At 33.7% G+C, this 22238-nt stretch overlaps 1 protein-coding gene and 1 long non-coding RNA gene across 3 annotated transcripts in view; one reads left to right on the top strand and one right to left on the bottom strand.

The window, feature by feature from the left end:
- Nucleotides 1–22238, bottom strand: part of LOC145271436 (uncharacterized) — an 854738-nt gene that overhangs the window by 724603 nt on the left and 107897 nt on the right. The window contains exon 2 of the long non-coding RNA XR_013865874.1: nt 9356–9417. This is a non-coding gene — a long non-coding RNA (uncharacterized LOC145271436). The remainder of the gene's footprint in view (nt 1–9355; nt 9418–22238) is intronic.
- LOC145271435 (putative E3 ubiquitin-protein ligase HECTD2) overlaps nt 1–22238 on the top strand; it is a 535251-nt gene that overhangs the window by 460203 nt on the left and 52810 nt on the right. For both annotated transcript variants that reach the window (XM_080126966.1, XM_080126967.1), the window contains exon 16: nt 1718–1805. In XM_080126966.1, the coding sequence (XP_079983092.1) occupies nt 1718–1805 (88 nt within the window). The remainder of the gene's footprint in view (nt 1–1717; nt 1806–22238) is intronic.

Genomic DNA, 22238 nt, shown 5'->3' with positions numbered 1-22238 from the left:
AATTTTCAAGAGTCTACGACAATTTTAAATGCCTGTACAAAAAAAGTCTGGAAACTTATCGAAGACACCTCACATTCACACTACTGCAGTAGTTGTTCATTTGAACATGAAATCATAAAAATTGGTCAGTCATCTCATAAGATGTTTAGCAATAACATGCTGAATTTTCAAGAGTCTACGACAATTTTAAATGCCTGTACAAAAAAAGTCTCGAAACTTATTGAAGACACCTCGTATTCACACTACTGCAGTAGCTGTTCATTTGAACGTGAAATCATAAAAATTGGTCAGTCATCTCATAAGATGTTTAGCAAATAACATACTGAATTTTCAAGAGTCCACGACAATTTAAAATGCCTGTACAAAAAAGTCTGGAAACTTATTGAAGACACCTCGTATTCACACTACTGCAGTAGCTGTTCATTTGAACGTGAAATCATAAAAATTGGTCAGTCATCTCATAAGATGTTTAGCAAATAACATACTGAATTTTCAAGAGTCCACGACAATTTAAAATGCCTGTACAAAAAAGTCTGGAAACTTATTGAAGACACCTCGTATTCACACTACTGCAGTAGCTGTTCATTTGAATGTGAAATCATAAAAATTGGTCAGTCATCTCATAAGATGTTTAGCAATAACATACTGAATTTTCAAGAGTCTACGACAATTTTAAATGCCTGTACAAAAAAAGTCTCGAAACTTATTGAAGACACCTCGTATTCACACTACTGCAGTAGCTGTTCATTTGAACGTGAAATCATAAAAATTGGTCAGTCATCTCATAAGATGTTTAGCAAATAACATACTGAATTTTCAAGAGTCCACGACAATTTAAAATGCCTGTACAAAAAAGTCTAGAAACTTATTGAAGACACCTCGTATTCACACTACTGCAGTAGCTGTTCATTTGAATGTGAAATCATAAAAATTGGTCAGTCATCTCATAAGATGTTTAGCAATAACATACTGAATTTTCAAGAGTCTACGACAATTTTAAATGCCTGTACAAAAAAAGTCTCGAAACTTATTGAAGACACCTCGTATTCACACTACTGCAGTAGCTGTTCATTTGAACGTGAAATCATAAAAATTGGTCAGTCATCTCATAAGATGTTTAGCAAATAACATACTGAATTTTCAAGAGTCCACGACAATTTAAAATGCCTGTACAAAAAAGTCTGGAAACTTATTGAAGACACCTCGTATTCACACTACTGCAGTAGCTGTTCATTTGAATGTGAAATCATAAAAATTGGTCAGTCATCTCATAAGATGTTTAGCAATAACATACTGAATTTTCAAGAGTCTACGACAATTTTAAATGCCTGTACAAAAAAGTCTGGAAACTTATTGAAGACACCTCGCATTCACACTACTGCAGTAGCTGTTCATTTGAACGTGGAATCATAAAAATTGGTCAGTCATCTCATAAGATGTTTAGCAAATAACATACGGAATTTTCAAGAGTCTACGACAATTTTAAATGCCTGTACAAAAAAGTTTGGAAACTTATTGAAGACACCTCGCATTCACACTACTGCAGTAGCTGTTCATTTGAACGTGGAATCATAAAAATTGGTCAGTCATCTCATAAGATGTTTAGCCATAACATACATTTTAAATGCCTGTACAAACAAAAGAAAACATAGGAACTTATTGAAGACATCATAGATGCTTAATAATCCTTACTTCGACAATTGTACTTCCTTTTCAGGTGTCCTTTACAGAATTAGGCTGTGTTAAAACGCATCCTCTGAAGCCGAATGGGGAAAATATTTTTGTAACGAAAAACAACCGAGAAGGTAAGTCCATGCACTCGACTTTCTTTTCTTTTCAGACTTCAATGAATTTGGATCACTACTTATCAAGGCCCGGAGGCCACTCGAGGATAAAGGTTAATGAGTGTGCAGTAGTCAACGGGATAATATCGTAGTAATCGTTAGCCGTGGAAATTTGGTAAATCAGATTACTTAATGGCAACGACTCATCAAGAATTTGCCTACGTGGGACGAACGTATTGTAGTCAGATGGAAAGCAGGGAAACGGAACAGAGTTCCACAGGTGTCCTTTACAGAATTAGGCTGTGTTAAAACGCATCCTCTGAAGCCGACTTTCTTTTCTTTTCAGACTTGAATTTGGATCACTACTTAGTCATGTTAAAATTAGAAAATCTATTATGCCACTTTGAATATTCATATATATATTATATATATATATATTATATATTATATATTATATTTGAACGTAAAATCATAAAAATTGGTCAGTCATCTCATAAGATGGTTAGCAATAACATACTGAATTTTCAAGAGTCTACGACAATTTTAAATGCCTGTACAAAAAAGTCTGGAAATTTATTGAAGACACCTCGCATTCACACTACTGCAGTAGCTGTTCATTTGAACGTGAAATCATAAAAATTGGTCAGTCATCTCATAATGGCAACGACTCATCAAGAATTTGCCTACGTGGGACTTGAAGACGAACGTATTGTAGTCAGATGGAAAGTAGGGAAACGGAACAGAGTTCCACAGGTGCGCAGCTCTTAGAAAGAAGGTTTGTTCAGGGGTCTATATTTAGGGTTAGGCACAGATAAAGAGTGGGGGAAATTTTTGATAGCGTTTCTAGTGTTTTTTTGTGAAAGTCAGGCCGGGGGAAGGGGTGTAAATGAGCACGTGCCATGAAAATAATGCGTCATCAGGAATTGAAGTGTGATTTGATTTGCCATTATTAAAATTAGAAAATCCATTATGAATATTTATTAGAAAGAAGGTTTGTTCATGGGGTCTACATTTAGGTTTAGGCACAGATAAAGAGTGGGGGAAATTTTTGATAGCATTTCTAACTAGACGAGTGTTTTTTTTGTGAAAGTCAGGCCGGGGGAAGTACAGTACGTTAGTGTGGAGATTTGATGAAGTGTTTACTTAAGGGGGCGGTTCATTAGGAATTTGTTAACGTTGGACTTGAAGACATCCAAGTTGAAGTCAGGTGGAAAGCAGGCAGACGGAACAAAAATAAAAAAAAAGTTTTGGTAGATAGTTAGGATCGAACTCGAAGCCCCGAGACGAAGTTGAAAAAAAAAAAAAAACATGAGACGTTAACCGCTCGGCCAGCAAGAAAAAGTAAGTGAAAGATGTTTGAATTTATTTAAGTAGAATTGACAGGTGCCCGCCTAATGAGGTCAAATTGAAGTTGCGGAGTTAAGATTTACGATGACATAAGCAATGGCTATTCAGCAGTTAACATTTTCTGCGGGACAGTCTTTAATGAGGCGAAAACCCAACTTTGGAGAGGAAAAGCAGCTCCCCCGTTTATTAGCAGAGTGTTGTCCAAATGAAAGCAATCGTCTGATATGATGGTGAAAAGCCGACATTGACCAAACGTTTACATCCAGTTTTGCTTCTTTTATACCGAATAGTGAAAGAAACACGTGGCTATTTAAAAATCTGGAAAAAATAGCATTTAAAAGTCAGGCAAATTAAATACACACGCGACCCCATTGTTAAGTCATACGTATTATCATCTGTTGGGTTTGTTTACCCAACTTTGACTATTGTTTTCCCCAACCGGGAAACCAGCTCCCCATTGTCCAGATTGAATAGCAATAGCAACTGTCTGATATAAGGAGTTTGGCCCCACATTGATCAAAGTTGATTGCTTCTGGACGTTTAGCTTTGAATTAGTTTCGCTTTTTATATGAAAAAGCCGAATCAACACATGAGAAACCGAAATAGCAATAATTTTGTAAAAGTCGCTGTAAGTAAATCTAGACGCTACGCGCGTTCCCAAATCCTAGATATTATTATAAACAGTTCAAAGCAATGGTAATCCCCCTCCCCTCTGGGACCGTGTGCGAGAAAAGCCTTTGCGAGACATACACGAAATGGTCACACACATTTTGCCTTTTATATATATAGACTAGCGGGGGGGTACCCGACGTTGCCAGGGTGTTTAGAGGTGTGTGTGCTCGGGCCGGGGGTTAATCAAAACATAAGAATAAGCGAAGTAAATATTTTTTAAAAAACACAAAAAAAAACTAACGTAAGGCAAACGAACGATGCTAGATGTAAAAATGGGAAAAACGAAAAAAGAAAATGTGAAAAAGAAAACAGAAAAACGAACGTTAAAAAAAAAAAATAAACATGTGAAAAATGGCTTAAATAACACTGGGGGGTACCCGGTGTTGCCTGAGTGTTTTGGATGTGTGGTGGTCGGGCGGGGGTGGGTGTGTTAATGAAAACCTAAGAATAAGCGAAGTAAAAAAAAACAGAAAAACGAACGTTAAAAAATCTGAAAAACATGTGAAAAATGGCTTCAATATTAAAATTTAAAAAATCGAAAAAAAAAAAAAAAAGACATCTCACATCACGATTCGAACCCAAAAACCTTTAGATAATGAGGCCGCGCTCTAAATGACTGAGCTAAGACGACGTTCACAAAATTAGGTCGTTTTTATTTTAATCTTACGATGTCGTATGATGCATGCGTAGAGGACGGTTTTTGCTGATCCCCCCCCCCCCCCGTAGAAAATTGCTGATTTTAGGGTGAAGAAATTAGCGTTTTTGGCCAATTTTTCGATATTTGTCTGGCGAAGGTTGGAAGTTTAAAATGATACTGATCAGGCGAAAATCCGTGAACGGTGTGGAAAGTTTTTGTGAGACATACAAAAACACATGATGATGATTGCAACGTCTTGTCAGACGAGTGCCACTCCCTCAGACATTTAAAATCCATGATACCTGAGGGAGTATCTATACAAAGATGATGTTACAGAGTCTTAGCTTTGTACGACAGCTAAGTCTCTCTCTCCCGGTTCAAAATGTTGAGATCCAGCAACAAGCAAGAGCAAGATAGCCAGCAACAAATTAAACTGCAGACCAGCTTAATGCGAGTACTGGTCTTCCGCTTTGTGGTTTTTTAAATCAGAGATTTGCTTCTCCTAGAAAGGTTGCCTTCACCACGGCTTACGAGAGCCCTCTCCACCCCAATACACATATACACACACACACACACAAATATACACGGTGCTAGTTGGCCGTTGACCCAGAAAAAGAGTTCATTCGCCCTTTTATGTCAGGTCATGTCATATGCTACTGGTACCATGTAACCCAGTACTACCTGCCTCATGGTCGGGTCACCGGCGACTAAACTGGTTCCCCCACCAGACTTGTTTGGTGAGGAGGGCGGCTAGTCTCCCTGAAGGATTAAAAACAAGACCTTCCAAAGGGCGAATGCTTTTAGACTAGGGAGGTATGTTAAAAAAAAACGTTTGCCAGGTTTTTGAAGGTGTAAAAGAAAAAAATGTTTTAGTATGAAGGTAGGATTGAACCCCGAAGCCAAAGGTAGAAAAGAAAGGGGAAAAAAGCCAGACACCTAACCATCTTGGCCACGAGGGGATAGGAATTGATAAGCGTGTTTTTATAAAAATCGTACAATAAGTAAGTTTTAGCAAATGCAATAAAAGTTATATGTCATAGTTTACAGGTTGGTTAAGTAAAATTGGAGAATTTAAAACTATTTAACCAATAAATCCTATTCCAGATCTCTTTAACTTTAAAAGTATCTTTCTAACTGTAACTGTAACCAAACGCAATAGAAACTAATTTTCTATGTATTTACTTTAGGTTTTTACGACTAAAATTATTTTAGGTCTTTTTCATTACATTAGATTCCGTAAAAACGTTAAAATAACTTGCAATCTGTATTAATTCCTAACTGGGCATTGAAAGGATACCATAATACTGAGTTAGCTGCAGCTAATAAAAAAAATAAAACAAAAGAACAACACAATAAAACAATTAATTAAAAATGTTTTATTACGTATATGAAATCAAGTAAAGATTATCAAAAACACAATAATTTAATGTTGAAACAACTTAGAAAAATCTATCAGTATGTTTTTCATTTTAATATACTTTTACATGAATGGTGTTGTTACGTAACAATATATATATATATATATATATATATATATATATATAACTACTTAATTTACTCACATAAAATTAATATACGTAAGTATAGATTGATTCGTAAACTTTATGTATTTACTTCAAAAGTGCTCAATACGTAGGTGGAGCTAGTTAGTAAGTTATAAAATATATTAGGCGATTAAGCTACACTGAATATTCCGTGTACCATCCACTCTAGGATTCTTCGGTCTTATGCGCGAATTCTGTGGTTGTTTGTCGTTTTTATATGCGCATCTTCTATTGAAATTTTAGTTAGCCAGTCAGCTTTCTCGTATCCACCGGGGCCCTTCCTATCAGCCAATGCGAATGCATTTGTCGGACAAAGGCCTATTTGACCTCTGGTTGACCTGTTCCTTTGTGTGTTCTATTTAGCCTGGATATTTAGCTTCTTCATCTGTTTTAAATCTAGGTTAGCGTTTTTTTATTTTTTTTTTAATGTTAGTTTATATATAAATATATATATGTGTACACACATATATGCACATATATATATATACATATATATATACATACATATATGTGTGGTTGTTTATGTATATTCATGTTTATGTATATATATATATATATATATATTTCTGGAGGCACTTTAATAGCAAAGAAGTTTGATTGACAGTTGGCCACTTAGTGAGGTCGTCGCGGGAGCGTTAAGATGACGTGGCAGTTTTTTATTTACTGCAGGGTAGTCTTTTGGGGTTTGTTTACTTTATTTCAATGCGGGGCAGTTTTGGCTTCCCCAATATAAGGGGTGGGGAACCAGCTCCCCATTTAAAGGGGATTTGCCAAAGTCTGACATTGATCAAAGCTGATTGCTTTTGGATATTCTGGCGATCGCACCGCGAATGATGCCTAGTTAGTTTCGCTTCTATTATATGAAAACGCCGAATCCATACATGGCGATAAAAAAATGTGGAATATTTAGCTTTTCAAATTCGGACAAATTAAATAGACAGGCGACCCCTGTTGTTAACTCGTAGATATTATGATTTCAATGTGATATAAAAAGTTTTAAGAATGAGCGACAGCCTTGAGAACCTGCCGGAGAAAAGCCTTTTGCAGACATGCACAAAAAACGAACATACATACACACATTTTCGTTTTATATATAGAGATATATATGTGTATGTGTGTGAACCGAGGCGCAAAAATTTCCAGGTTGGTATCTGGAGGCACTTTAATTCACTGGGAGAGTTGCAGTTAGTTAAAATAATAAGTTTAAGAGCAAATTATGCAATATTTGTTTTTTTATAATCGGTTTTCTTTAAAAATGATTTGAAGAAAATCAACGAAATTTTACTTACTTCACTTATAAATTCGAAAAGATCACTTACCTATAAAAAATACTATTGAATGTTTAGTTCCATTCTTCACTGTTCAGAATTCATCCATATTTATATTTTAAAATCCATTTATTTTTTAAATAAGGGAATTTTGTAAACTACTGTTTGAAAAAGGCGTGATGACACAAGCGTTTTTACGTTCTTATCGAAAGTCGCCTTGTTTAGAATTACGGATGGACAGAAGGCAGTAAACCCACACATTTGTGTTAGCCGTGTAGCCCTGTGCTTGAAGTTTAAAAATAGTAAATTTTTACTTATAAGATTTTTAAGATTTTGCCTTAAAAAAAAAAAAACACTCAAGGAATTTTTTTCTCAAAGAAATACATAAAATTTTGATTTATTATATTTTCATTCTTCTTTATCAAGTGAAATTTTTTTTAATATCTAAAGAAAAGAAGAAAAAAAAAGAAAACATTGAATGAAATAGAAAAAATTGTCAACATCGTCCATTACTCACTGGGCAACAAAAGCAGAACATGGGCTTCCAATTCAAAAAAAATCAACAAAAATTAAAAAAAAAGGTTTTACACTTTGGACTTTACAGTAAATTTCCAAAAACACTTTTTTTTTTGTTTTAAATTAGAATATTTTATTTATTGATCTTTTATCTTCAATTTGTGATATATAAAATTTTGGTACATAAATTAATTATTTAAATTTTAATAGACATTTCAAAATGATGGGGGTGAATTAAAAAAAACGTTTGTCTAAAATATTATATTTGGTTTATTGGAAAGAGCATAAAATTTCACATTGACCCTGAAAATATCGTAAAAATTGAACCAATAGAAAAATTTTGATAGATTTTTAAAGTTTAAAAATTGAAAAAAAAAATTACTTGTAAAATTCAATTAAATTTTATTACGTTAAAAAAAAATGGCTGCATGAAGGCGCGCCAGCACTTTGTAAACACTGTTTTTTAAGAAATAAAAAAATAATATTTGTATTATTTTTTAAACATCTTAAATTTTTTATTTTGAAAGTATACTCCATAAAGAAAATAAAATAAACAACCCACTTTAAAAAGAGTTTTGGTTTCGGTTTTGATTATGGCTGAAGGAACTCAAGTTTATATATATATATATATATATATATATATATATATATATATATATATTTTCCTTAAGTTTTTATTTCGCTTTCGATTCAAGCTAATGTACCCAAGTCATATGGATATATATATATATATAGGAGGAGAACTTGAATGTCTACTAGACACTGTCCTCGATTGTCTAAGGTCTCTCTGTACATGGGCTTGTCAGAACAATCTGGCATGAGGATACTTTTTCCATAGAAGTAAACCCTGACCAAATATTCAAAATCACATAGTATTCGCAGCCATAATAAGATCTCCTCACTACGGCTACTCCACAGCTTTTCTGAGGAATGGTGCACCTTCTCCAAGTGATATTACCTCAAGTAATAGCACGAAGCTGGATACTCCACCAGACTAGATAAATTCTTGTCCTGGAATCCAGTAAAACCAAGAGACCAACATGAAAGATATACTACAACGTATAAAAATGGTTAATTGGGGAGAGGAAAATTATGTTCTCAATTTCTTTACTAACTCAGTGTTTGAGAGATAAAGAACTTTAATGGAACATTCGAATATCTATGTATCTCATATAGAGTTCAAGTGTTAGCCCCATGTAGGGGGCCCCTTGATTTCTGAGAACTTTGACTGAAGTAAAATAAAACAAAGAGAGAACCAGTTGTTTTTTTTTAATCAATTAAAAAAAAATAAATAAATAAAAAATCGATAGAACATTAACTGTATAATAATATAGACGAAATCTGCAAGAATTAAAATATCATATTTAAGCGTACTTTACGACCGGGCTTTACCAGGCGTTCATGCTAGCTTAGATAAATACTTTTGCAGTTTTAACAAAAGAGCTACAATAATATCAGAGCGTCTCCATTTACACTGAACATCTACAGAATGCCAACATCAGTATATTACATATGAATGAGTTCCCTGTGGACTTTCCACAGGTCCCGCTAATTAAATAATTAATGAAATAAATAAATAATACTTACCTTCGACCTGTTAATAAGCAGTTGACCTTCGACTTGAGTATTAGTCTTTGAATATCAGACGGCTAGCAAAAATAGAAAAAAAAAAAAAAGAATCGATCAATAAAATATATTTTTTGATTTGTTATGGCTGGTCAAGAGATCGCAACCTATTCGATAAGAGCGATTCTGTTTCTATTGCGTTGGCGAAGTTAAAATTAAATTGCTGCATATATTTTCTCTAATATATATATTATAAACTAGCGAGGGGTACCCGGCGTTGCCCGGGTGTTTGGAGGTGTGTGTGGAAACTCCAGGGGTGGGGGTGGGGGGATTAAAAAGAAAAGTAAGTATGAGGATCGAACCCTACAGACAAAGTTGTAAATTACAGTGTGAAAAAAAAAAAAAAACGTGCAGCGTTTACCATTGCCCCACCGCGAGATGCAAACAGAAACACGTTTCAATTTATTTAGTTACTTGGATTTGGAAGGTGCACGTTTTAATGAGTTTGACTGCGGGATTAGTATTTTATTTACTGCGAGAACGCTTCCCAAGATGTTATAGGAAAAAGACTACCCCACATGCGGCGAGCGACAAATGTTGAATATTTATTTTCCCGAAATCGAGCAAATTAAATAGACAGGCGAGTTTCGTTGTTAACTCTGAGATATTACGATTTATATGTGTTAGAAAAAGTTTTAAAAAGTTGTGAACCGACCGACCGTTTCTCTGAAAAAAGCCTTTTGTAGACACACAGAAAAAGCGAACACACATACACACATGATGATTGCAACGTCTTGTCAGACGAGTGCCACTCCCTCAGACATTTAAAATCCATGAGCCCAAATACCTGAGGGAGTATCTATACAAAGATGATGTTACAGAGTCTTAGCTTTGTTCGACAGCTAAGTCTCTCTCTCGGTTCAAAATGTTGAGATCCAGCAACAAGCAAGAGCAAGATAGCCAGCAACAAATTAAACTGCAGACCAGCTTAATGCGGGTACTGGTCTCCCGCTTTATGGTTTTTTAAATCAGAGATTTGCTTCTCCTAGAAAGGTTGCCTTCACCACGGCTTACGGGAGCCCTCTCCACCCCAATACACATATACACACACACAAATATACACGGTGCTAGTTGGCCATTGACCCAGAAAAAGAGTTCATTCGCCCTTTGGAAGGTCTTGTTTTTAATCCTCCAGGGAGACTAGCCGCCCTCCTCACCAAACAAGTCTGGTGGGGGAACCAGTTTAGTCGCCGGTGACCCGACCATGAGGCAGGTAGTGCTGGGTTACATGGTACCAGTAGCACATGACATGACCTAACATACATACATACATACATTTTCGCTTTTATATTTATAGATGGTCGACATGTAACAACGTGGGGATGGAATTCCTTTTCCCCGAACAAACGCACCAGGTTATTATCTTTTTGTTGGTAACATGGAATGAAAGTCACATCAGACGAGTTAGTGAGAAAGGAGATTTTTATGAAAACATAAAATCATAAAATTGCTATCCCATTAGCAGAATGACTGTAATGAAAAGATCGAGGATGAAAGAAACAAGAGTTATAAAAAAGAAAAAAATGTGAGTCTGTGAATTTCAACAAAGTTTTCTACTATATATATATATTTATATATATATATATATTATAAGGTAAAATTAAAAGCCAAGAACAATGCGAGATTTTTTTTATATAGAGTAAAATTAAATGAAAAAAAAAGAAATAAATTTCTTTTTTTTTGTTGTTTGTTTTTTCTTTTTCACACAAATTTTAACTCTAAACAACAGTAATTTTTTTTTCTGTTGTATTCAATGGTGTTATAAATCTCAATATATTTCAGACTTATTAGTCCTTTTTCAATATAGAACATTTTTTGTTCTATATTTCGCGGTATCACGTGGCAAACTCTGCAGCTGCTTTTCCAATTTTGAACACTCTTCCGCTGTCTTCTCTTGAAAAAGGACTAATAGGTCTGAAATATATTAAGATTTATAACACCATTGAATACAACAGAAAAAAAAAAATTACTGTTGTTTAGAGTTAAAATTTGTGTGAAAAAGAAAAAAAACAAACAACAAAAAAAAGAAATTTATTTCTTTTGTTTTCATTTAATTTTACTCTATATAAAAAAAAATCTCGCATTGTTCTTAGCTTTTAATTTTACCTTATAATTTTCTTCAACAATGCTTCAAGCAAACTACAATCTACTTATATATATATCTAGAAAAGCTAGAGATTGTTCGGATTCATGTGTAATTTAATTTATTTCTAATTTGTTTTATGTTTTTAGGGAGAAATAAGGACGAAGCGTTGATTATTTTAATAATTTCATTCGTTTTTTTTATTTTTTTCTCAAAACATAACGTCAACCACCGCTGGTATTTTTACATTCCTTATACATTCTGTCGAAATGGAAAACCGATCTGCGAACATATAAGAGCATCTTAATCGCAGCAAATTCTCACAACAATAGGATCATTTTTCTGGAAAAATGTATTGAAGAAAAAGTCATACCTGCATGCATACCTAAATCTTTTAAAACATCAGACCATATTTTCCCGGATTACATTGAGAAATACCTTCTGTCATCAATAGTATATTTAAAGCACCAAAGCTCTCATCTTTTTCGGAAAGCCAGGACATTAATTACTGAATATTAACAGAATTACAAGAAAACACCCAGATCAACTAAGAACGTTAACAGATCTATTAAAAAAATTTAACACGCGCCATAGTTTTAAGTTGGAAAACAAACTTGCGCAATTGATAAAAAAACAGCAAATGGAAAACTTTAGGACGTCCAGACCTTATTCTAAACCTTACTTCAAAATATATATATATATATATATTAAAAGGTTTGACACATGTCCAGGTCTCCTACATCTAAAATTTAAAGTGTTTAGACTCAAACTTGGCAGAAGAGTTTGGTAGAGTCTCCAAAGGTCAACTCTTTCAACTTTGACCTCTTGGCAGCCATATTTTTGCCTAAAAACTGATTTAAAAGCTTGCTGCACGTCTAAATACCCTTTATGTAAAATTTTAAATATTTACACCAAAGTTGGCTGAGAGGTCAATTTTTGAAACTTTGGCCCCTATTATAACCCATGACCTCTTAACATTTATTGTTTTGGGCTCAAATCAAGTTATTAAGTTAGATCCATGTCCAAGGAACCTACATCTAAAATTTCAAGTGTTTAGACCCAAAATTGTCGGAGGAGTTTGGTAGAGTTTCCAAAGTTCAAATTGTTGATATACATATTACATAACTGATTTCTATATCATTTTTTTTTTCTGGGCTTGACCTTTACTCCTGATCTTAAATGGAACGCATACATTAAATCTGTTGCCAAGGCCGCTGGAAAAATGGTGGGATCCTTCTATCGATCCAGTAGATCAATCACTGCTGTTATAATTCTCTATCTATATAAGACCCAGGTATGTCCAAGGATGGAGTACTGTTGCCACATCTTGGCAGAGTCTGCTAAAAAGGACTTGTCCTGCCTTGGTAGATTTCAAATTAGACTTCGTAGCCTCGCAGGAGATGTTGTCCTTTTCTCTTCCCTGCAAACTCTTTCTCATAGAAGAGATGTTGCGAGTTTGTCTCTGCTTTATCGTTATTTTCATGGAAAGTGCTCGACTGAGCTCGAATCATGGTCCCCCCTCCATTGCCAGACTTTCACAAGAAACACCCGTCTAGCAGAAAACCCTATCACTAATTTCCCCCACTCTTTATCTGTGCCTAAACCTAAACGTAGATTCCATGAACAAAGCTTCTTTCTTAGAACTGCCCGCCTGTGGAATTGTCTTCCGTTTTCCTGCTCTCCAGCTGACTGCAATATGGTTGTGTTCAAGTCCAATGTAAACAAGTTCTTGATTAGCCGTTCCATATAAGTTATCAAATTTAACAAATTTTCATTACTAATGATTATTATATTGTCCAATTTCTACTGTACACTCTTTAACCCTTATCCTTGAGTTGCCTCTTTGGCCTTGATAATGAGTTGATACCTATGAAAAAAAAAAAAAAGAAAAAGTCCAATGTGAACAAGTTCTAATTGAATCGTCCCCCTAAGTAATCCAAGTTACAAAATTCTCACTGTTTACTATGCTAAAATCACAATGACTAATGTATACCTATTAACCCTTATCCTTACTAACGATTACTATATTGTCAATTTCTACTGTATGCTCTTTAACCTTTATCCTTGAGAGGCCTCTTGGCCTTGATAAGTGGTGGTGCATAAAAAAAAAAAAATGTATATAAATAATGTTCAGACAGAGTAGTTTCCCTTGAACTAAGAAATCAACTAACATCCGGGTTTCCACCACAGCACTTTCAGTTGAAATAAAACTCGGTCAATTTAGCTCTTGTGCGCAGATTGTCATCATGATTAGATCACTCTGACAGACGTTAAAAAACATTTAAAAAATAAATGTTTGAATTCGAACAGTATTTCTCACAGTTAACGGTGGTCAAATGGATTAAGTCCTTGCCAGGTTCGAATCTATCGACCGATGTTAATCGTGACACCCTGCACAGATGATTCCTGAAAGGATGAAACACTAGTGTCTGTAGGTATTTAATAATTATTATGATAAATAATATATATATATATATATATATATATATATATATATATAAAAAAGAAAGAGAGAGTTATAATTAACTGATTTCTATATAATTTTGTTTGTCTATACTTCGCGATAACTCTTGGGTGTGCCCCAGGGACTCTTTTAGGGCTAATAAAAACACTCCATTTTTGGGACTATTTTACCATATTTGTCCAGAATTTTCTGCGTATGTCTATTTAGCAGTTTTGCATGGTGCTGAACTCAAATTTAAATATGTTAAGGCCTTGGGGACTTTTGGGGTTAAATGGGGGGGAGGGCAACTGATGGACTTGCTAAGAAGAAGTTAAACCAGTTCTGACTGAACTTTCGCATGCAGAGGTATTAACCCAAAACGAGAACGATTAAAGACTAGTATTTGGACGATAAATTGGAATCAGAATTTTTTATTTTTTTAGGGTTACCATATATCAAGGCCTGGAGGCCCCTCGAGGATAAGAGTTAATGTGTGTATTTTAATCATTGGGACAGTAGCGTAGTGATCGTTTGTGGTGGAAATGTGGTATAATTAGCTTATTTATGAGGGCGGTTCAACTTGTTGACATTGGAATTGAAACAACGATATTGTAGTTAGCTGGAAAGCAGACCAGCAGAACAGAGAAACTTTGTTCATGGAATCTAACATTTAGGTTTAGGAATTTTTTGTGGTATTGGAAAATTATTGACGATGGTTTCAGCTAATCGGGTGTTTTTTGAAAAAGATTGGCGACGAGGGGGGGGACCAGAGAATGTCCAACATAAGAGGATCACGTCACGTCTTAGGAGGATAATTGCTCAAAAATAGAAAATTAAAGAAAATACAGAGGTAGATATAGTTTTAAAATGAGACACCCCCCACCCCACCCCACCCCAAAAAAAAGGAAAATAAATGTGTATATTTTTAGGTAATAATGCACATCCCATAATATTTTAAAAAAATATTTTTGCATGTTTATCGTTTTAAAAAATTAACTTGATTTTTCTAAGTTTTCGTTTTCTACCTAGCTTTGTAAGGTTTTGGTGTTTAAACTTATTTTAAAGAGTTTATTTAATTAAAAAGAAATAGCAAGTAATGTCAGACTCGACATTACTCAGTAAATAATTTTTAACAAAAAAATGTCCGAAAATTAAAGAAAATACTGAGGTAGATATAGTTTTAAAACGAGCCTCCCCCACTTCCAAAAGAAAATAAATTTGTATATTTTTAAGTACTGCACAAGTGCCCCCGAAATGACTTTTAAACGATACCCTCCCTTCCCGATATTAAGAATGGCTTTCGAAATAACGTCATTTCAGCGCGGTGCCAAAATTACATAAGACCGTGTTTTTTGTTGTTTTGTAATAACACAAGAATTATTTAAACTGGATTAATTTTTCTAAATAAAATAATTGCTTTCTTTGATAACACGTGTTTTCTTTCTTTTCTTTTTGTTTTGTAATGACACAAAAAGTGTTAAAACTAGAGTATTTAAAAAAATAAATAAATATTTGGTTTCGTTTTTCGTATCTTGACTCCGTAATCAAGTTTTTTTTGTGTTTTTTTAAACAAGAGTTAAAAATAATTTTTTTAAATATTATGGGGGTGCATTCATTAGGTGTGTCAGAAATTTCGTGAAAATAGTGAATAATTCCACCCCATATTTCCAAGCTTATAACTCCTCGAAAAATGCAATTCAAGCCCTAATTTTTTTTTCAATTAAAGGAGCAAGGACCAAGGTTTCATTAAAAAAAAAAAAAAAAAAAAAAAAAACGTGTTTTTTTTTAAAAAGGTTTTAAACTTCGGACTTTACAGGTAAATTTCTAAAAAACAGTACATTTTTTTTTTTGTTTTAAATTTGAATATATTATGTATTGACCTTTTCTCTTCAATTTGTGAGTAAATAATTATTTACTTTTCGGTGTCTAAATTAATTATTATTAGACATTTCAAAATGGGAGGCGTGAATTATTCGACCCCCTGTCTTTCCAAGCTTATAACTCCTCGAAAAATGTAATTCAAGCCCTAATTTTTTTTTCAATTAAAGGAGCAAGGACCAAGGTTCCATTAAAAAAAAAAAAAAACAAATAACGTGGTTTAAAAAAAAGGTTTAAAACTTCAAACTTTACAGGTAAAATTCTAAAAGAACACTATGTTTTTTTTTTTTTAATTTGAATATATTATTTATTGACCTTTTCTCTTCAATTTGTGAGTAAATAATTATTTACTTTTCGGTGACTAAATTAATTATTTACTTTTTAATAGACACTTAAAAATGGGGGGGGGGCGTGAATTAAAAAAAAAACGTTTGTCTAAAATATTATATTCGATTTATTGGAAAGAACATAAAATTTCACATTGACCCTGAAAATATCGTAAAAATAGAATCAATAGAAAAATTTTGATACATTTTTAAAGTTTAAAAATTGAAAAATATTGAGTTCGGCAAATTCATTACTGTTTAAAAAAAAAAAATTCTATTACTTTTAAAACAACTGTAATAGTTTATTTTGGAAGTATAATCCATAAAGAAAATAAATAAACCACTTTTAACAGAGAAATTACGAGATTTTTATATTGTATTCGCAGTTTCGTGTTAGGGGTGTCAAAAATTCCTACAAAAAGGGGTGCATAGTCTCCTTTTAAAAACGATATCTCCTTCAAGAACGGTAATAAAATGTGTTTTCTATCGATATTTATTCAATAAGGGACCAGTTTTCCTACCTCGCAAAAAGGGGGGGGCGGGATTTTTCCGGGTACAAGTTTTCCGGAGATGAGTTTTCCCGGGACGAATTTTCCGACCATCTTTAAAAATAAATGATATTCAATTATAATTACAAATACAATAAAGATTAATACTCATGCCAGTTTAACGTTTGATAGTTACCAAAACGGCTGTTCTGGAGAATGTTCATTTTTTTGAAGAAAATTAAGCAACAGGAGATGAGAAGTATTTTTCATTCCTTCCAGCAAGCTTTTTTTTTAAGCTGTTCTCGTTGTTCCAGTAAATGTCTTTTGAACTCTGCTCATCCAAGGGGTTTTTGTTTTGTTTTTTGTTTTGTTTAACTGTTCATATAACCTCGCCTCAAGGACAATTTGCATAAAATGTCACTTATGCAAATTGCATAAAAAGTGTTAAGAATATTTCCGCCGCTGCTTGGCCCTCGGGCCAGGATCAAAGTGTAGTATCTGTTCCGGCAGATGCTGCACTTAAGATAATTTGTACCAGTCAATGGAGGGGAAACCCTCTATACTGGGACAATTATTATTTTTGGTAACCAGAGTGCCCCCTTTTTGGCTACTTTTAGGGGAGCTGGTTTTTACCTCACATTAAAAACGGCCTTGTGCCTAATTTGCTCAGTGGGGGAGCAAATAAATACCATCTGTTCCGACAGATACTGCAAGCAAAGACCATATGTGGGGGCAACCCCACATATAAGACCTTGGTCAATGTAGGGGCAACCCTTCATACCAATTGTCACTATCCAGCTACCCTACTCCTCGGGGAGTTGGTCCCCATTTCCCCTTCACTCCTCACATTAAAAATCGACCTTGTGCCTAATTTGCTCGGTGGGAGAGCAAATAAATACCATCTGTTCCGACAGATGCTGCAAGCTATGACTAGCAAAGACCATATGTGGGGGTAACCCCACATATCTGAACTTGGTCAATGTTGGGATCACCCTACAGACCACAGTTACTATCCAGCTCCCATTTCCCACCTCTCGGGAGCTGGTCCCCCCTTTCCCCCCCCTCTCTCACTCTCCACATTAAAAAACGGCCTTGTGCCTAATTTGCTCAGTGGGGAAGCAAATAAATCCAGTGTTAAGAATATTGCCAACATTTTAGGATCGGATTTGTTTCAATCTTCCGGTACTCAATGGAGGAATTTCTGTACAAAACATGTCTACGTCTTAATATTTTAGTTGTACGGTCAATGCGTTTTTATAACGAATTTAGGAAAACTCGTCCCCTTTTGCTAGGTAGGAAAACTGGTTCCTTATTGAATAAATATCGATTGAAAACACATTTTATTACCGTTCTTGAAGGAGATATTGTTTTTTAAAAGAGACTATGATGATCCCCATAATATTAAAAACAAAATATTTTTACCTCTTGCTTAAAAAAAAAAAAACTTGATCACGGAGTCAAGATACGAAAAACGAAACCAAATATTTATATTAAAAAAATACTTTAGTTTTAACACTTTTTGTGTCATTACGAAACAAAAATAAAAGAAAGAAAACGCGTATTATCAAAGAAAGCAATTGTTTTATTTAGAAGAATTAATTCAGTTTAAAAACATATTTTTACTTGTTCACTGTTGTTTTAAAAAAAATTAAATTAATTTTTTTAAGTTTTCGTTTTCTACCTAGCTTTGAAAGTTTTTGGTCTTTCAACTTATTTTAAAGAGTTTAGTTAAAAAAAAAAAAAAAGAAAAGAAAAAAAAAAGTAATGTCGAGTGTTACTTATGAACAAAAAATGTCCGACGTAAGAGGATATCACGTCGCGTCTTAGGAGGATAATTGCTCAAAAATAGAAAATTAAAGAAAATATTAAGGTAGATATAGTTTTAAACTGAGCCCCCCCCCCAAAAAAAAAGAAAAGAAATTTGTATATTTTTAGGTAATGCACATCCCATAATATTTTTAAAAAATATTTTTACATGTTTATTGTTTTAAAAAATTAACTTGATTTTTCTAAGTTTTCGTTTTCTACCTAGCTTTGTAAGTTTTTGGTGTTTAAACTTATTTTAAAGAGTTTATTTAATTAAAAAGAAATAGCAAGTAATGTCAGACTCGACATTACTTAGTAAATAATTTTTAACAAAAAATGTCCGAAAATTAAAGAAAATACTAAGGTAAATATAGTTTTAAAACGAGCCTCGCCCACTTCCAAAAGAAAATAAATTTGTATATTTTTAAGTATTGCACAAAAGTGCCTCCGAAATTACTTTTAAACGATACCCTCTCCTCCCCATGTAAAGAATGGCTTTCGAAATAATACTGTTATTATTTCAGCGCGGTATCAAAATTATATAAGACCGTGTTGCCTTTTTTGTTGTTTTGTAATAACACAAGAATTATTTAAAAAAAAAAAAAAAAAAAAAAAGTAATGTCGAGTGTTACTTATGAAAAAAATTATTAAATCATTTCTCTCTGATAGGTTCATAAGAGTAGTGGTTGATGGGCAGAAATCAGAAGCTCTCAGTATAAATACTAGAGTCCCCTCAAGGGTCCATCTCTCTTCCTGATCTATATTAGTTATCTTCCAAATCACATCCTTACACCATTCGTAGACCTTTATGCTGATGACACTACCATCTATGGTTGGTTGGTTGTTTTTTGTTTTACGGCATATCAACCCTTTTCGGGTTATTTAATGCCGAATCCAGAGATTTTGAAGAAAATGTTTTTAATAGAATATATTTGTTGTTTTCAAGTCGGTTTCTATTTAACCCATAGTTGGAACCTTAACAGGTACTACCACACCGGGTCAGAGTGGACCTGGGAGCAATGGTAATTAAAGGGTGGCTCCACACTGCCCCAAAGCCCGCAAGCTGGAGCCTCACCACACCACTGGATATAGTTTAAGGTCATATCCAGGACCCAATATTTTAGGATCGGATTTGTTTCAAAACATATCTACGTAGTGGCGTATCTAGGGTATGGCAGGCATGGCCCGTGCCATGGGCGCCACTCTGACATGGGCGCAAAAATTGCTTGACAAAAATTAAAATTAGTAGTTAGGTATATCTAAGGTATAAATTATTAAGAAGGGGCGCACATTCAAACTTTGCCATGGGCGCCATTTTACATAGGTACGCCACTGTATCTACGTCTTAATATTTTAGTTGTGCTTGTGCGGTCAATGCGTTTTTATAACAATAGTAAAGAACAACATACTTTTGGCCTTCGGGACAAGATCAAAGTGTAGTACCTGCTTTTTTTGTATTTTTTTATATAAATAAAAAATGTTTTAAAATTGGGCTTAAGTAGGCACCTCCCCTCGCACCACACACACATAAATACAAATTTAAAGGGGTAACCATGATAAAAGAGGCTGGCCGAGAGAAAAATCATTTAAAACTTACAACAGAGACGAGATGGATCAACCAACCTCACCATCCCCCCCCTTCGGGTTTGTATTACTGCACACATAGATGCGAAAAAGTTGTCAAAAAACAAATATATAACAAATAAATGTTATCAAAGGCAAGATAAGTTACTTTTCTACCAAACTGGATATATTTTTCGTGTTTTTATTCAATGTAACATGTTTATTCAGCTCTAAAAACATACAGTGTCTACCGATGGATTGGAACATTCAAGATGGCGTCTTATTCTCCCTTTAACACGGTAAGTGTGGGAAAAGATGTTATAAATAAAAAACTGGATAAAATACTGTTAAAAACTCGCTCAATATATGTTACCGTGACATAGGTTGACATATATTTGGCGGGTTTTTAATAGTATTTTGTATAGTTTTTTTTATTTATAACACCCTTTTCCATACTTACGGTGTTAAAGAGGGTGTGAAACGGAAACGCCATCTTGAATTTTCGAATACATCGCTACATCGGTAAACACTGTATGTTTTTAGAGCTTAATAAACATGTTACATTGAATAAAAACACGAAAAATATATCCAGTTTGGCAGAAAAGTAACTTATCTTGCCTTTGGTAACATTTATTTGTTATATATTTGTTTTTTGACAACTTTTTCGAATCTATGTGTACAGTAAAACAAACCCAAAAATTAATATCTCAAAGTGTAGTATCTGTTCTTCAGATGCTTCACTTCAATTTCTTGTTCTCTGTCAGTGGAGGAGAAATCCTTCACGACTGAGACAATTTTTATTTTTTGTTCCTTTTCTCCACATTAAAAAACGACCCGTGGGGAGGCATAGTACATAGGAACAATAGAAAAGAACAATCTTTTGTAGCAGAACAACTTTCCCTTTTTTGGACGAAGGCAATTAAAAACCGACAAGTCATTGTCATTGCATAAAAAAAAAATTATATTCACAATTATAATTACAAATAGAATAAAGTTTAATAGTTATTTTTTAACGGTCTTATTTAGCGCTTTTTTAATGGGTCGTAACTTGTCTGGTCTGTGTGTAAAAAAAAAAAACAAAAAAAAAACAAACACACACACAAAAAAAAATACCTGTGAGTGCTGCTGCTGCTGTTAGAAATTTTCTGGGGTTATTTATTTCGGTACTAATGTAGAGAGTGATTTTTAAATCGTATTTCCACGTTTAATTAAAGTTTTATGATAAGTTTTTTTTATTCAATTATACAAATTAGGTACAAAACACCCTCCCCATGTTAAGAATGGTTTTCCAAATAATAACGTGGTGTTAATGCAGAGAGTGATCCGCGCTATTTTATAAATCCCATTTCAAAGTTTTGTGATATGTTTTTTTTTATTCAATTGTAAGGTTAAAGTACAGAATAGGTACAAAATACCCACCCCATGTTAAGAATGGCTTTCCAAATAATAACGTGGTACTAATGCAAAAAGTGATCCGCACTATTTTTTATATCGTATTTCCACTTTTAATTCAAGGTTTATATGTTTTTTTTATTCAATTGTAAGGTTAAAGTACAGAATAGTTACAAAACACACTCCCCCTCCCCATGTTAAGAATGGCTTTCCAAATAATAACGTGGTGCTAATGCAGAGAGTGATCCGCGCTATTTTTTAAATCTTATTTCCAAGTTTAATTAAAGTTTTATATATTTTTTTTATTCAATTGTAAGGTTAAAGTACAGATTAGGTACAAAACACCTTCCCCATGTTAAGAATGGCTTTCCAAATAATAACGTGGTGCTAATGCAGAGAGTGATCCGCACTATTTTTTAAATCGTATTTCCACGTTTAATTAAAGTTTTATATATTTTCTTTTTATTCAATTGTAAGGTTAAAGTACAGATTAGGTACAAAACACCCTCCCCATGTTAAGAATGGCTTTCCAAATAATAACCTTATTATTTCTGCACGGATCACTCTCTTCATGAGTACCTTTATTTCTGACCCTTTGTTGTTTGTAGAAAAGAACAATCTTTTTGTAGTACCTATTTACTATGCCTCCCCACGGGACAGAGTTAGACACCAGGGTCGTTTTCTCTTTTTGTAGTAGAACAATTTTTTGGACGAATGCAATTGAAAACCAACAAGTTATTGTATTCAAAAACAAATTATATTCAAATACAATAAAAAGGTATGTCAGCTTAAAGTTTGATAGTTTCAAAAACGGTTGTTCCGGAGAATGTTCTTTTTTGCTGAAGAAAATTACTTTACAGAGGTG

Source organism: Euprymna scolopes, chromosome 46 (assembly GCF_053919585.1).
Source record: "Euprymna scolopes isolate OS-2025 chromosome 46, ASM5391958v1, whole genome shotgun sequence".
NCBI classification, from domain to species: Eukaryota; Metazoa; Mollusca; class Cephalopoda; order Sepiida; family Sepiolidae; genus Euprymna; species Euprymna scolopes.
Note: the sequence above shows the minus strand (reverse complement) of the source record. Positions and strands in the feature narration are given on the sequence as shown.